Source organism: Mustela erminea, chromosome 1 (genome assembly GCF_009829155.1).
Source record: "Mustela erminea isolate mMusErm1 chromosome 1, mMusErm1.Pri, whole genome shotgun sequence".
In the NCBI taxonomy this organism is placed as follows: Eukaryota; Metazoa; Chordata; class Mammalia; order Carnivora; family Mustelidae; genus Mustela; species Mustela erminea.
Window position 1 is genome coordinate 179,121,502 of NC_045614.1, and position 18,145 is coordinate 179,139,646.

General features: G+C 35.8%; 1 protein-coding gene across 2 annotated transcripts in view; it reads right to left on the minus strand.

Moving 5' to 3' along the window:
- EPHA3 (EPH receptor A3) overlaps positions 1-16,657 on the minus strand; it is a 354,141-nt gene extending 337,484 nt beyond the window's left edge. Inside the window, exon 1 of one of the 2 annotated variants that reach the window (XM_032351772.1) lies at positions 16,345-16,657. In XM_032351772.1, coding sequence (XP_032207663.1) covers positions 16,345-16,432 — 88 coding nt within the window. In that variant the 5' untranslated portion in view covers positions 16,433-16,657. The remainder of the gene's footprint in view (positions 1-16,344) is intronic. The other variant, XM_032351763.1, reaches the window with a different exon arrangement.
- Between the last annotated feature and the right edge of the window lie 1,488 nt (positions 16,658-18,145).

Below are 18,145 nucleotides of genomic sequence, written 5' to 3' on the forward strand. Positions count from 1 at the left end.
AACCATGGAGATATAACCTAATAGAAAAGAAGAGTGACATCAAAACACTTTTTAAAAGCTTATGTTTTGAGTTCATATGGTGCCTTTTGTTTATAGCCAAATAAGAAAAGCAGAATCTAAGAATACTAGCCAATTTAAAGTGAATGATTGCTAACCTGGGACTTCCCAGGATATAACCTCAAGTCTCCTGTGATCTGTTGTGCAGCAGTCTGAGTGTAGCATAATTGAAATAAGAAAAAGAGAAAGTTAATGGAATTTGAAAGTCAGCATGTTGCAAGTGAGTTCTCTGGATACATCGACTAAATCCAACATTGCAATATAACATACTGAATCCGACACTGAATCACGCAAGAACTTGGGTTTCTAATGCTTTTTCTCCTAAAATAGAGGTACAACCTGATCATAGCCTTTCGGTGGTACCAACATACAAATGTTGGGACACATGGAAGAAACAGAATTGTGACATACAATTATATTCAGTTTTTTGAGTTTTAGTGATGATTTGCAATGTAGAAGGTTTATTTCAACTGCTGAAAAAATTCTGAGTCCATGATTATAACTTTTAACCAAGAAGAGTTAGGAATATTCTTAAGGTCAGATGGAGGATGGCTTTAATCCTTTAATAACTGCCTTTTGCCAGATTACTTTTCAAAGATATAAATTGTTCCTTGCCACTGTTCATATTCTAAAGGTATGATTTCTAAATATTTTTGTTTTGTAACAGGAAACATTTCATTTCATTAATTTCAGCTTATTTTCTCTTTAAAATAATATTTTCAATTTAAAGAGCTCTATGGCATATATTAACTTCTTAAAGTGATTTAAGCCGGACACATTTTAAAATGTCCTGACTCTGAGCAGAGCAATAAATAAGTGCTCTTTGGCAAAACTGTATTTGGAAATCACTGCCCAAAGTCTGGATGTATATAGTTCTGGGTTTCTTTAACATGTTTTACCCTGCCTAAACTTTATTTCTTTTAAATAAAAGAGGTATGAATGGGTAAAGAGGTTCACATTCATGAAAACTGATTTCATGAATCATGAAAGGATTCATATTCAGGAATCCTTTTTCAAACTCACTGAGTTGGCTTTCAAGTGGGCACTAATGTGAATTTGCTGAGCAAATGGAATTATGTTCTCTGATGGGAATTAGAAGGGGTAGAATGGAGAACAGGAATAAGAACAAAGTAAGAATAGGTAAGTTGGCTCAAATTGGAGCAAGTACTTTTAGAAAGGAGAAAATCTTCCTGTCATTCCTGCCACTGATCTTTACTGTCACTTTTCCCACTCAGCTGGATTGAGGGTTTTGTCCAGGAGTCTTGGGGCACCTAAGTGGGTCAGTTGGTTAAACGCCTCCCTTCAACTCAGGTCATGATCCAAGGGTCCTGGGATTGAAGGCCCACACTGCATCTTGATCCCCGCTCAGTGGGGAGCCTGCTTCTCCCTCTTCCTCTGCCTGCTGCTCTGCCTACTTGTGCTCTTTCTCTGTCTCCCTCTCTCTCTGTCAAATAAATAAATAAAATCTTAAAAAAAAAAAAAAAAAAGATGTCCAGGAGTGTTGCCCTCTCTTCTTTCCTATTTTCCATCATAATGGAGAGAGAACCAAATAAATGCCCACTCCTTGGTTCATTTGTATGAACAGTGTTATGAAGAATCTATACCAAGAATTTATACCTGTTCCCTTCTTAATAATAATGCAATAAAATTTTTAAAGGACTCGATTACTAAAATAAGTGTTTTCAACACATATTGCTATCTAGTGAGGACAGATTAAAAATTTAAGGTATACATTTCTGGAGTTTTCATTTGGGGAATCATTAACATGCCAAGATTTTTTTTGAGGGCATTTCAAAGTTCTGATTCATGTGACTATGTATCCACTTAGAAAGACTGAGAACTAAACTAATATTCTGTCTTGCAAATTAAGGGCTGCAAATACGCAGATATTGCTAAAATAATTTTTAAATTTAAATGACACAATTTCTTACTAAAGTGGAAGATCTTTTCAATTATCTAATAACATATCACTATGCTTTACAGTAATGCTATTTGTATTTTATGAAATGTTAGTTGCATTTTTTGAAAATATCGAGTTATAAAAATTATCAAATAATTAATTCTAGGTAATCAGAGGAGTTTAATGGCTAAAGAATTTAGACTCTTATAATAACAAACATGTTTTCATATGAAACAATAAAACATTCAGCTAAGGTGCCTTTAAAGCCAATTGCAAATAACTGTAGAACCACTACAACAGAATAGGAATCCATCCCTTTATAATGTCTTGCATTTACTAAAGAAAAATGAAATTTCCTTTCCTATTCACACTATCACTGTCATTGTCCCAGCCACATTTCTTATACACTACTTATCTTTATCATTTTCATCACTTTCCATTACGATAAAAAGAGTAGGTTTGCTCTAGGTTACAGATAGCAGAAGGATCCTTTAATCTGTTTCTAGGTTGCACTTAAATGTCACAAATAGAAGAAAATGATACAGGAAGTGATAAATTTTACTGTGGGTGTTGTAATTCTCTGTGTAGTACTCCGGTCAACCGTAACATGGAATCAAGAAACCAAGATGTATTTTCTGACAGAAGTACACCGAAGCTCAGCTGTTCATTTTATTGTACATACTAGGATATGCCATTGAGAAGAAATTTAGAGAAGTCAAAGTTTGACTTATGTACTTATATATGTCAACATAACTTTTACCTACTGTGATTACATATTCTTAATTTATAACTCCTGCAGCCTTCCTGTTTATATTTATTTCTACCTAAATATAACTAGAACCATTTCAATACATTGAGTTAATATTGTATTTCATAGACTAAAACTTACATAATGTTTGAGGTTATAAATGAAGTCAACAATAACTTATTGTGTGCAGATAAGTCTTCCTATAAACTTTGTTAAATTTTACAAGCATTTCGTGTCACAGAAAAGTATTAATTCATTATAATTTCTCCATCCAGCTGCCAGCTAAAGTCATTATGTAAAAATTCAAATAAAAATTCTGTAGTGCTAGCAGTTCTGTGAAAAAAAGAAAAAAAAAAACCTTTTGTCACATGGTATTTTAAGGGCTTATTTATGTGATTTAGGCAGATTTCTGGATAAGGTGGTATACTATTAACTTACTCTTCCTTATAAGCTTTCCTCCTGAGCAATAATGGATTTACTTCTATATAGGTCCTAATTACAGAAGTAACTGTAATTAGTTGCCTCATCTCAATCTTTGCGAAGAGCAAGGAGATCTCTTTGGACTCAAAACATAGTCTCACAATAAGATGTTCGTGTTTTAATGACTAGAGTTGTTCAAGGAAATAACAGAAACACAGACCAAAATTCTGCTTGAAACCTGGACACTTCACAAATGGAAACCCTGTGCTGTTTCTAATGTGTTAAAGTTTTCTCTTTTTTTTTTTCCTTCTTAATCTGAGAAATATAAAGTTCATTCTAATATCGTACTATTACGGAGAAAAACAGCTATAAAACTATCACTAGGGAATGTGTTCTTACAACAAATTAGTCCTTTCACATAAATGAGTGGGGATGGCCTACTGTCAGTGAAGTTTTAGTGAGTTAACTATCCCAGCTTTAATAACAGTGGCTAGAATGGCAGGTCTCTGTCTCTGTGCATTGTCAACTGATATTACGAATCATTTAGATAAATAAAATGTATTTCCCAAAATGTGAAACTTACTAAAGTAGATTAATGATTTTATTAACACTGTATTTTTCCAACATATTTTGCCTTTTAAAGTGTTCTAGAAATAACAGAACTTGTTTATTTCTAATTCAGAAAGACTTTTCTGACAGATTAAAAAGTAAAAAATGAAAATATGCAATTCTAAAATTATAAAAATAATTGCTAAGGCAATTACATATTCAAACCTTAGCATATATATTTTGCCTTCACACCATAAATTGAGGTTGCCTTGGAATACGTTTTTTTAATCATAAAATCTTGATTATCAAACATCAACTACTAAATGAAAGCTGTCTGTTCAATCAGAGTTTGACTGATGGCTAAGAAAATGAAACAGAATAAGCACATTTGCTTTAGTAGAACAATTCTACTACAGCATTTCTTTTAGAAATAAAATACTCCTGGACGCCCTTGGATATAAGAATTCAAAAGTTTAGCAGAGAGAACAAAAAGTGCAGTGATAACATTTAATTTCAATTTAAAAGCACTCTCTGGACATAATTATGCCACAAAACATGTTCTTTTTTTTTTTCTTTTCTTTTCTTTTTTTTTTTTAATTTCAAAAGATACCCCTTGCAGAATAAATTGATATAAATTTCTAGAAAAGTAAAATCAGGGTCTGGCTTTGGCTTCATCATATTCGGGGGTACAACTACATCTGGACTTTACATCACACATTGGGACTGGCAGCTACACACAAAGACATGCACACATATAAACAAACTCTTCAAGGTATAAATATGGGTCTCTACAGAGGTCCACAAAGGATCCAATGTGGAGTCACATGCTTATCCGTTTAATTCAAAACTTTCCATCTTAGAGGTATGGTATCAAGGGAAAAAAATCAAAGCATTTGCACTGGTGATAGAAGTTTGTTTTTTGTTTTTTGTTTTTAAGATTTTATTTATTTTACAGAGAGAGAGAGAGATCACAAGCAGGCAGAGAGGCAGGCAGAGGTGGAAGGGGAAGCAGGCCCCCTGCTGAGCAGAGAGCCTGCTGCAGGGCTGGATCCCGTGACCCCGAGTTCATGACCTGAGCCGAAGGTAGAGGCTTACCCCACTAAGCCACCCAGGCGCCCCAGAAAACTTTTAATGTGTCCCTCAAAGAGAAGGTAGAATTCGGAAAAACCTCAATGTGATTTCTCTTGGTAGTAGAGTTGGTATGAACAGCCTATAAAGGCTTCCATTTGGGATCGTTCCTTTCTGACATGCAATCATGTTTGTTTCCCATATACCCTCATGCACACGTGAGTATGAATCTATTCAGACAGAACTGACATTGAACTTAGCTATATGTTTAGTAAGAATAGCTATTTCTGAGTGTTCAGTACTTTAAAAGGTGCTTTTTACTTGTATATATACTTAAAATGCACCCATTCCAATTATTTCTAAAGTTTTCTAGACATACAAGGTAAAATAATTGGAATTAAAATTATGCTACCACATGATATTAGATAAATCATTTAATCTTCTCTGCCTTGTTTTTAACTTATTAACTTTTATATTAAAATTTTTTTTTCTATATCCCAGGTGTTCTTTTCTGGGAAGCTAACTGTACCCTACTCTAAAGATTCATATTGTATTTTTGTAATTTTTACATCTATGCTAAAACACTAAATTTTTATATAAATATTTATTTATAAATATTTATATAAAAGTTATCTTCAAGGGAAGAAGATATACTCTTCCCAATAATTTTTTTTTCCAAAGTCCAGAACATAACTAATAGTCACGTGTGTACTGTTTGATAAATAAATAAATACAAACAACAAATTGTAATATGGAACATGAGTTATTTTTTCTTAACATATTTCTTGATTCATTTTTAATGGTTTTTAGATTTGTGGCTCTGAAATTAAGTTTGAATTCCTAAGCAGTCACTACTAGCTTAGAGTAGTAAACCTACTGCAAACCCAGGCAAACATAGAATAAAATATTCTTAGTTTCCAAAGGGTCACCTTTAGTTCTTTTCTTCTCTAATTCTACATATATTTTTAAAAGATATAAACATTTGGAATAATTTTGGACATTGCTTGTAAGGAAAGAGAAAAAAAAAGTCCTTATTCAACACACAGATGTTTAAGAAAACCTGTTCATTCAGATAAAATACAAATAATAATGACTGAAAAGCGTTTTTCAAAAAAATAGACTATTAAAGCATTAAAATTTCAGATCAGAAATGTTAAGAACGCCATAATAAAATCTGAGTTTGCCTTTTTTGAGTTATCTAATGTAAATGAGAATTAACTTATCTAGGGTAAACCAGATCATAAAAATAAACCAAGAGAAAAATACTATTCCCTTTTTTTCTGCTTCTTTAAAAACATTTTCAGAATTTAGAGATAGCTATATTTGGTGAAATATATATTGGATGAAGTTTATACACCTAATGAAAGAATAACAACCCAATTTAATTTCCATTTATAATTTCTATGATTATGCCAGTTCTTTACATTCAGTTAAAATGCAAAACCAACCATAAATAGCTTTGGCATATGAAAGGGGAAAAAAATCACAATTTAGACATAACTCTAGCTTTATACTATCTTTGAATACTGTGGGTAGATTAAGGAGTCCAGTTGGGAAAAACTTATAAAATTAGATAATGACAAATAACTTACACATGGTTATTTTTATCTTTCCTCATCACAAATTTATAATTCAGAGAAACAGAATTTCATACCATCTAGATTCTAAAAGGTATATACTCATTCATAAAATTTTGCCCACAGTGTGGGGATAGTTCCATTTTGTACAGGGAGAATACTATTGGTGACCTAGACACACAGACACCCTCACACATATATACACACAGTTCTTGACCTTGACAGACACACAGACACACAGACACCCACACACATATATACACACACACAGTGCTTGAAAGGGGCTTCCCAACCTATCTTCTCCTTAGTGTGAGAACTACCATTGTATGCAATAAATAAATACATCTTTCCAAAACCTACAGATTTATATTAATTGCTGAACTATATTTGAAAATCAGGAAATAAATACATGTTAACTACTAACAAGCTATTCTCTGTTGTCCTTAGTCACCCCAAGGTAGATAAAGAACATCTGAATTTCATACTGATTGGAAGTCAACCAACTTTATCATAGACAAAAAGTTAATTTTAAAGCCTTATATTTTTATCAAGGGAGGGTAGGGATAGGGGTTAAAGGAGAGGTATTACTCTTTACTGGGCCAGTAGAATTTAGTCATCTATCTTTCTTTTTTATTTGAAAGAAGATAAATGAACCTCACCTTAAGGAACATATAGGAAATTCAAGACAAAACCATTTTGATATTGATTAATCAGCAACAAAATTAACTCTGGCTTATCCCTTTGCTCCTGTACCTTTTGAGACCTTGCCATGTAATTAGTCAAGATTTTTGTCTTAAAACAAGAGACAATTCAGTTTGGAGACTTTAAAGTCAAGTTTATATTTTCTTGAATAAGAATCCCACAAACTCAAATATAAATTAAATTTTTAAAAATAGGAAAAGTAGTTGTTGACTCTAATTATCCAGAAGCAAGGAAAAAAAAAAAAGTTTGTTGCCAAGCCCTCATTTTTGCTTATGGCAAAATATGCCAATAGCTTGAGTGGTTGAATCATTTGTTGGAAACATAAAAGATAACATATTAAAAATTTTTTTTTGGTACATTACAGTGAAAAAAGCAAGATACTAAAAGCAGCTTTCTGATTTGAAAGACTAATGTCATCAATATGCTGTTTTTGCTCTTTGCCAGGTTAACAGAATTTATTGCAGCAATTAATGCAAAACATATGTGCTGAAGTACCCACATCAAATATATAATTGCCCCCAACTTAATTTGCTACCTTTCAAAACCCTGTTTTAGCTACCTTTTCTCAATGCCTCCACTTAAATAGAGTACAAGTGTTTTTATGAAAGAGAAGATAAATCATTATAATTTATTTTCTCATCTTCAGTAATTTCTACATGATCTTTTAAATAGGGAAAGGTTTCTACAGGGAATCAAGTCTACTTTTTAGACAATGTTCTATTTTCTCCATTACTGACTTCTATAACAATTCCTACGGTTAATTCACACTCGACTTTTACTATATAAAACTCATAATAATAATAATAATAATATTTGTATTATAGTGACCATTGCCTCACAATCTGTGTATGGAATTCCTGACAAAATCTTTTCTCCAGCATGAGGAAAGGAGTGTTGGAGTGTCAAGAAGGAAAGACAGAGGTAAGAACGTGTGAAGAAAAGGCAACACAGAGATTTTCTTCAATTCCTCTGCCTACATCAAATTTTCTTCACATTATTTTCTTGGTGTGTCCCCCACCCACGCATATAAATCATAATTCAGGAGTGTAAAAAAAACTATGCCATTTCTAAGCACTCTTGGAAGCACTTATTGAAAAGTACTTCGAAGCACAATTTTTCATTCCATGAGTCTTGGTATTTCTAAGTTACTCTTGCAAAGTCACAGGACACAACAGCGAGTCACTAGGATTCAGGTTCAAAAGCAAGTGCATTTCCTGAAGAGAAGGATGCCTCCCTCATTCACAGGCATTGGCGTACATGAGAAAACATACGAAGTTAAAACCAAAAGACAAAGACAAGAGAGGGCCTGGCTCAGTTACTACTTTATTATGATTTGTTTCCCAGTTTCCTTAACTGTAACAATGGAAGGTGTTTCGGGGCTGTTTGAATGATTAAATGTGGTCCAGTAAATAGTGAATGATAATGTAGGGTAAAAATCTCTCTAGCCAGCTGAATTCAGTACAATTATTACGACAGCGTTGGGCATGGCACCGAGGCCAGATTTAGCCCCGGAATCCCTTGGATTCAAGAATTCTATCTTTCATGAAAAATACTAACGTTCCAACACAACCACGGAAACATCAGCATCATCCTACTACTAACCTACCTCGATGGCAGGGCTCCCAGAAAAATTCTGGCCCATTCCAAGTTTACTCGCAAAATCGGAACAAGGAAAATCCCGTCTTAATAAAACGGTGCCAATCAACCACGGGGCTGCAGGAGAAAAGAGCTTTCGATGTTGCACTGGGGTGGAGGTGGGGGCCTGGGGCGAGCTTATGCAACATGCCCCTTATGGCTCTCACGAGGGGCCCAACAGGTGGCATTAGTAGCTGGCTTTAAAGAAAACGGGGTGGGGGACGTCCTCATTTTAGTTTAGCGAGTGAAGAACTTAAGGGAAGATCGTCTGGAAGACCAGAAAAGAGCCCAGAGGTCGGTCAGACAGCAGCAGGCCCGACAACTGGGCGTCTCAGGCGCTCCTGTGTGTTCCAAAAGAGCACCAGGTGGGTTCCAGACGCTTTCCCTACACCGCAGGGAGTTTGTTCTAGAAGCCTGCAGAACGGAGTCCCTCTGTTCCCCTAGTCAAGTGGTGGCTCCATGAACACGTTTGTGTGGAAAGGAGACCGCGCCACTTCCTGACGCCAAGCTGAAAAGGGTGGCTGAGAGTAACGGCGGGGGCCGGGGGCGTGCGCCAAGGATGTCCGGTCCCAGTCTCCTGGCAAAGTCAGGACGTACCTGGCCCGTCGTAGGCGCTCGCGCTCTCTGGGCGGGCCCGAGCCCCAGGTGAGGAGGGTCCAGGTGGTGAGGCGGTCGCCGCCTCTGCCAGCGCCAGCAGCTCCGCGGCCGCAGGCAGAGGGCGCACGATTACCTCTCGCCCGCCGGGTCTCCAGCCCGCGCTCGGTTTGGGTAACTTGGCGCGGCCGCGCCGCTCACACCCACCCTCCGCCCGGCAGAGAGCCGCGGGCCCCGCCGCCCGGAGGAAGCCCACAGCAGCGGGGGTTCCGCCTGAGCCCGCCGCCAGCCCGGCCTGCGGGAGGCCGGGGCAACGGCGGGGGGGGGGTGGCGGTGTTTGCGGCCGCCTGGCGCGGAGACGCTCGCGCACAAAGAACCACCCGCCTCCCGGAGGGCTGGGGCAGGGCTGGGGGATGCAGCCCCGGAATTGAGTTTTTATAATCTGATCTTTAAGCGCATGCAGAGAGTAAGACTAATGAATTGTTGGGAGACCCCGCCCCCCCACCCCCGCACTACTGAGCCTGGTTCTTAGTTTGCAGTTGAGATGCCCTGGTGGTGGGTGTGGTGGCAGCGAGGAGCGCTTGCTCATCTCTCAGCTGCCACACTGAAGTCACTACCCGCGAAGCCCGGCTTCCCCCTAAAATTTCTCAGAGCCCACGTCTGAAGGGTAATCGATATTGTATCATCAAATGCGGGAGGCGTAACGCAAGGAAAAAGAAAAAAACGCCGTCATCCCCTTCTGTGACCACCCCAGTCCCCCACGGCTAAGATTGCTCACAACAGTTTGTTTGTACAGTGCTGCCACTTGTTTTCCCCCTCCTTCCTCGCCTATTATTCTGACTTCACCATGTTGGTTTGGATTATGTGGATTTTCACCCTTTGCTTTGACTGGAACAGCAGGACATGGTTTAGAAAATGAAGGGAAGGAGGGGGCCGCACACTCGGGGCTTCCAGTTTAATAACATCACTCCAAGTTGGAGGCTTCATTTGCTGAACTGGTTTTGATTCCATCCACCCTCCACATGCATTTGCCCAGGCACCCAAAGGAGGAAGCATTCTTTGGCGTACACTCTTAAAACTTTCCTGGATAAATATTTTCTTCTGGGGAAAATCAAAAGTTGTATAAACTTTAGAGAAGAAACAAACAACGCAACCCCCCCCCCCCCCCCGCTTTTTTAAAGTGTGCCGGTTTTTAGGGTTTTAATAAAAATTGATTAGCCAGATGTTTCAAGTGATAAATATTTTATTTTAAGCAAAATATTTATATATTAACATTGGATTTAGAACCTTTGCACGTCTCTACTTCCCCATCTTTCCAATCAACTTTTTATTTTCTTTTCACTTGCAAAGACTTTTTTTCTTTGTAATCGACCACCTTTTTTTTTATTTCAGAGAAAGCTGGTAGGAAGCAAACTAAAACTTGCTGACTTTCAGACTTTTCCAAGAGAAAACCCCCTGCCAGTTTTCAAGAACTACCTGATACTAGGCAGTTTGTAAAGGACCCAGAGATTTAATTTAAGGGGAGCAGTGCTCCCACACCCCGATTCCCACCAGGAGTGTCCTCCCAGTTTGATTTGTGGCTTGGAATTCTTTGCATTTTATAAAAGTCACAACATTACTTTTATTTCTAAAGACATTAGGAAAGAATTGTCTAAGGCTTTCAAATTTCTGAGAAGCAAATTTCAAGTCCTACTTTTTGGTGTACCTGGATGAGTAACATAATGAATGTTTCACAGCACCAGTCATCCCTTCATTTGAACAATCTGTGGAAAGCTACTTGTCCACTTTGTAAGAGCCCTGCACTGACCCTCTCTGGTGATAAAATCCAGATCTCTGAAAACAGAACCCAAAACGAGACACCTGCATCTGTTTTTCTAAATCTTTTAATGAACAGGAATTGAAAGAACAAGGTTTATTAAATGCTTTAAAGGAAAAGTGTGTATCTTAGAAAATAAAGTTGAGGATCTTGACAGAAAATGATTTGTAAATTTAGCGTTCTTCCAATATATACATATTTCCCCTTACATCTAGTATCTGTGCCAAACAAAATCACTGGGAATGACTAAAATCAAAGGTAACCCAAATCACAGATTTCTTAGTAAGTAAATGTCTGTAAAAACTTATCGGGTTTTGATGATTTGTGGAAACTTTTATTAATATTTACTTGAAGATTTTATGACTTGGAAAATGTAACTCTCAAGAACAGTCCTTGCCCTTTCCATTTGCGTTGAAGTTAGTAAATCAAATATACTGTGAAAATATGTTTTGCCTTTAAAAATCCTTTGCATATGTAACCAATTATTTGATATTTAAAAATTGCATAGATTTTATTTCAGACAAATTCCAAAGCTTCAGAAACAATCTTAACATTCAAGGTACTGTATAAAGAAAGTTACTATGAGAAGCTAATAGAAGTGAGGCTGTTAAAAAAAACACACCAAAATTTGAATATTGACATGTGGATAATATATTAATACAATAAAGAATTTTACTAAATCTTTTATTTAAGGATAATAAGTTTCTCAAGAGTCAAGGTGAAACTACTAATTGTTTACATGAGCAAGGCACAAACCATAATTATATTCAATTAATTAAGAAACTTCACATGAAACTTCCTAAGCCCACTAAACAATGTTATAAAAAAGCCTTCAAGTTTTGATTGTTTACAATATTTTGTTTAACATTGTTTACATTTATTTTAAGTGCTTTTCATTTTTGCTCCCAATTTCTAGCATTTCATGGAAAATACAACTTTATATAAAATGTAACCATGATGTAACACGTGGCAATGGCGTTTTATCATATGTAGTTTCCCTTTTATAGTTTCAGTTGTTTCTGAATTATAAATATATCCAATTGACCTTAAATCTTAAAATAGGCAGAAAAGTGATACCAACTACAGTACCAACAATAAAGTATAATTTTGAAAACTTGATAGCCGGTTTGTATTTCTAAATCTATTGTTAATGCCAGAGCATTTTTGGTTTAAAAGAATTCTTAATTGCTCACTTATGACAAGGACTAGAATGGTGTAACGGATGAAATGGAAGAGTGAGGAGAATGGACATTTTTCCCACTTGAATTGTTATCATCAATATTAGTTGTTGGGAAGATACAGATTCAAAATGAATTAATTTCGTGATAGATTTTGAGAGGTTACAAGAAGTTTCTTTCCGGCACAATCAAAATATTATCGTAGCAATTCAGGTTGTCAGTAAAAGCTTAAACAAATTTGCTGATAATCCTGTTAATGACCTAGGTCAAGTGTTAACTGTTGTGGGTTATAAAATAGTGAAATTAAGGTTTCTCCTACCTCCAGGCAAATAGCATAGTTATAACTATTGGGGGGTGGGGGTAGCTATTAGGGAAGCTATTAAATTACGAAAATGTATAATGCATTCAATTATTTAGTCTAGCATGATGAAATGCTATTAAAAGCAAATGTAAACCCTCTTCAAAAAAAAACCTATAAAGATATGACAGCTTAGTCTCCATAAATATTTCAATCACAAGGTATTATTATTTGATAATAATAGGTGTTTATATATGAAAAGTGATGCCAATTTATAGTGATTGTTAAAAATGGAATAATCCATTGTTTAAATGTTTGTCTCTAACATTTGCTTAGTAATCAAAGGGAAGCATACAGTGTTCATTTGCAAATTTTACTTTTAAGCTTTGAACAATCACATAGTCCCCTCTAGTACTTAGAAGATTTATGTTCAGCAAAATACATTTCAAAGATAGTGTCCCAGCCACTCCAATAAAAGTCTCCCAAAATAAGTAGTATATAAATATGCAGATTTAATTTTATTTACTTTTATTTTGAAAACTTTGATTTCCAATGTAAAGAGCTCTATGGGTAAATGTTAATCGAATTTACAAATGCTTCTGGATAGAAAAATGGTTCAATGCTTATGTACTGATGAATTTGCAGTACATTCTCCTCAGACTCCTTCAAATGTAGGAAATTATTTAAAGAGAATACTTTATCCATTGCTAAAGAGATTGATACTTCCATTTTATAGCAAGTTTTTACCTCTCTGCAAAGTTATTTTTATTTACTGTTATGATCATACATTTGGGGTCAGAACAGGGACCAAATATATGAAGTTCTTAAATAACATGTAGTCTAGCAATGCTATTTTACCATGAGTAGTGATTTCCCATTGGAAGTCTTTTATTGGTGTGTCATGTAAACAGAGACCTGATAAGATTTTAGCAATATTCTATGCAGCTTTACTAAAGTTTCTATTTAAGTAGATAGGCCAATTGTTAGTTTAAGAAATCATTGAAATTACAAATAATCTATTAACGTTGAGGAGGCCAGTGATAGTATCACCTGGCATCATTTTCTTGAAAGTATATTAGAAAGTTATTGGTAACTGGATTAATAAAAAGAAAGTTCAGATGAAACTTTTTCTAAGTTTTTTTTAACTTTTTAATCATAGGCCCATGGCATTTTAATATTGATATTTGACTACCAGACCTCAAATTAAAAGAATATCACACAAGGGAAAGCAATTAACTCAATTGCTTGGTTTTGTTACCTTTTAATTATATCATGTCTAACTTCATAATAGATTGTGAAATAAATTCTAATAAATTTTACTAGTAGATTTCTAGTAAATTTTCTTTGGTGTTGAAATAAAACTTTTAGCATAGTATTTTAAATTCAACTTAGTATTTTATATCTCAGTTCTCAAAATGTATACCAAAATCTATATTAAACAGATTCATCTTATCATTATTACTTCCACTCAATATATGAATTTTCAGAAGCATTTTACTTTCTATTCAAATGATATTGTTAGAAGAATTTCATGGAAATTTTGGCACATACTTGGATTTTTCACTTTTCATGTTCCTCAACTCAACTATGAAGACCTAAGCTATTGCATTAATATTTAAAATTTCACTCAAATATTACTCAAGTTAAATCATTCATTTTAAATTTTATTTCAAAGTTTCCCTTCATGACCTCAGGAGGCAAAGGAGACACTACCCATAGGACATGATCTGGAAAGAATAATGCCAGGAACAATGGATAAACTTTTATCCAAACAAATTAAATGTAATTGTGTCAGTTTTCTGCATATAGTTCCCTTTCTACATACATTCCTGCCTGCATAATCATATATACATTATATACTGAAACATATACAATGTGTGGCTTAAAAGAAATTTACATTTGATTATTCCTGTTTCATTAAATTAATTTGCAGTAGTTTTATATGAGCATGAATAAGTTTCAAGGGTCTTTTTTTTCTCCTTGCAGTTTACTGAAATGTTATGTTTTCCACAAAAATACTTACTTTCTCAGCTCTATCCCTGTGCATTATTAATTCAGTAAAATCCATTATCTAAATAGTTTATAAATATTCCATCTGGAGAAATACAATTTATCATAGCAGTATGGGAATAATATTGTTAGACTTCTAGTTATTGTCAACTCTTGAATATCTTCAAAAAATAGGATTAAACAACACTAATTTTAGCTTACTGATATATTACTCATTTATACTAATGATACTCTTGCCTTTCATTCAATAAAAAAATGATTGGCCATTACTTTCAAATAAAGATTTTAATTTTATTTGTAAAAAAAAAAAAGTCACTTATAGGTGATCCAATGATTTTCTTGATTCTTATATTTTAGAATTTTCACTTTCCCAGTTCAAAAAAAAGACACAGAAAAATTTAATGAAATCCATCAAATTGATAATGGCAGTCACTAAGGAAAGAACAAAATTAAACTGCTCTATTAGCAGTGAAAGTAGGTCACCAAATATGAAAGGCAGTTTTTAGATCTAATTAAAAAGTTTCTAAATATTTTGAGTATTTACTAGTCTTCTTTAGATAATGCATACAATATACAACAGGGTTGGCTTGCCAATATATTTTTAGTGACAAAATATATAAAGAAGCATTTTTACATCTTGCTCAGTATTGCTAAATTGCAAAACATTGCTAAATGTTATTGTCATAAATTCAAAATGATTAAAAGGAAATCAAAGTTGCAAGTGTTGCTTTAAAGCACTCAATTATTTAGAGAACTTTGTCTTAAGAGTCAGTGATTGTATTCACAAATCATTAGGAATAGATCACAAAAGGTATATATGAGAAAAGCAATGTATCCATCAAATGCACAATCTTATATAGGAAGCATTCATGTCCTCAATATTACATTTGCACTTTAATCCATTGAAAAGGAATGAACACCCATTAGAAAGAAAATAAATAACCCAACATCAGGAAATGCCATTTGCTGCATATGGACATTCTTTCTTAATTTGTTATTCAGTTATTTACTATACCTACCCAGAACTTTTCACTTTTCAACAAATACGTTCCCTTATTTGTATATAAACTCTTAAACAAAGAGAATCCAACCTAAGCTTATTGTAATTCTTGCAAATATTACTTATGTTAATGTGGCATATGCTGCTCATTAAAACCTGTACCATAGAGCAAACCATCGCCTGGCGGGATACACATCACTTCAATACAGCATTGCAATATAAACACCCACACACCACAATACACACACACACACACACACACACACACACACACACACAGGCACACACACACCATCAGTTTCAACAAACTCTGATTTCCCTTTAGTCCATTCATAAATGCCACGATCCTAAGTAGGAACAACCTGTCATTACCTTTAAACATACTAAAGAATCTAGCGAGGAGGGTTTAATTTTCTTTTAAACTTCTCAGAGTACTACATGGTCATAATTAGAAATAAAATACTGCCATGGCTATTTGGCAATTAACATCGTGGGTTGTAAAACTGGAGGATCTTTCTTTCTTTCTTTCCTTTCTTTCTGCTTTAAATTGACAAACAAGGTAATTGTTTGAACTGGTATTAGAGTAAAAACACATTTTAGGTTTAGGCAATCCAAAATTCTCTCTTAAAGTCTTTTAGAAGACAGCAGAAAATAAAAGCACATCTTTAGTTTACTCTCAGAGGAAACTGCTTTATGCTGAGGCACCTTAAGGACCTGAAAAGGTTTCAGTGAGAACGTGCTTTGAAGAGCGTTAGCCCTGCGGGGCAGGGCTGTTTGCTGTACCTGGCTTACCTTCATTGGAAGGTTGGAGAATCAGTTCCCCGAAGCAGTTGAGAATGGAGAAGCTGAGAAGGAGGAGGATGGAGAGGTGACAATCCATGTTGCTGGTGCAGAGGGCAGTGAGAGGAGCATATCTCCATGAAGCATGCCACTGATGTGAGGGGGAGCGCTCTGATTGCTGGAGAAGTTACCATGCTCCGCTCGCAGGCTGATGTCAAGTTTGACACTGGAGATAAGGAGGAGTCTGGCTGCCTTTCCTCGAACCTCGCTCAGGGACTTCCCTGGGTCCTAGTGCCGTCGGAAGCGAGCGCTGTAGAGGAACGCGCAGCACGCGGAGGAGCCTCGGAGACTCGCAGACTGCTCTGTGAGCAAGGGGTGGGGCTGGGCGGGGGGGACGGGTGCGCCGCCCATAGGCAGGAAATCCAGAAGTTGTGATGGGGCAGTGGTAGAGAGCAGTGGAAGGTAGGGAAAAACACCCGCTCTTTATTTCCAGTGAAAAGCAACTGTTTTACTGTTTGCTATACATGCTCTATAGGTTAATTCCCTGAAGAAACCAGAAACCCTGATAGGAGTGTCATATGGCAGTGTGAGTGGAAGAGAAAGTGAAATGCCAGAAGATGTTTGTATTATAAGAACAGGAGCTTTTCATTTAAAAAGAAAAAAAAATCAAAGATGATTGTATAATTCAAAGGAAAATTAGGATTATTCCTTCACTACATTCAATATAATCCTAACTCTTATGAGTCCTTTGTGGTGCAGAAGGACACTAACACACACCCCAGATCAGGAAGTCTTTCAGTTCTGTACCAAGTGGTCTCAGGGCTTTCAAATAGACTTGGCACAGGGATTTCGATGTACATTGGGTATACTTTAATTTTCCAAACTGAGGAGTAACCTTCACCATGCTAAAGAAGTGAACAAACCTAGCCCCAGGAATAGCTGCTGGGCAGCATTTACTTTTTTCTGTGCTGTGGGTATAATACAAATCAAACCTGAAGTTCTTGACAGCACATCGCTACCCCTCTCCCTCACCATCCTTGTTAAGATCTCTGGGTTCTATGAGATAAACATGGCATAATTCACAGCTCCACTTTCGGCTTTTCAGCCACTTCCAATCTGATAATAGTTGGACACTGTTCTTCTTTAACATTCCAAATCCAATGCCTAAATAAAGTGTCCTAGCACTTTCTCACTTTACACCATGGCCAGAAATGATTTCTCTTATTTCCAGTTCCCTTGTTGGATAATATAAGTGCAATCTATTTCAGCTGAATAATTTTGTGATTTATATTTTGAGAACTATCCTCACTTATCCTTAAAACATCCCCCAGAAAATGATTACTCAAATATGCTCCTTCTCATCTATCTTTTCCTATTCTGAACAGAAAACAAGACTTACATTCCTTGCACAACTCCAGAAAGTAAAGATAGGTTGACAACTTTAAGATCAGTGATCAATTTTAGAGCACTAAGTTGTAGAATCTAAATAAGGGTTTGAAAAGGCCTTGCTAATAACATATTCATTTCACAAACACTATGTTTTTAATGAGAGAACACAATTTTCACATGAATTGAAGTTAAGAGCTTCTGAGAATAGCTTGTTGGCTGGGGTGGGGGGTTGGGAGGTGGGTTGAGGAAGTGAGAGGAAGAGTGGCCCTGCTCACTTTCTATGTATGCCTTGTTACTTTGTATCTCTAACTTCTTCCCACATTATGTCACCGGAGGCTGTATAACTCTCTTCAAGTGCCAAGTCTGTCAGAATTGAAAATAATGACAGATACTGAACAGAGGACTCAGATAATGGTGACTCTGG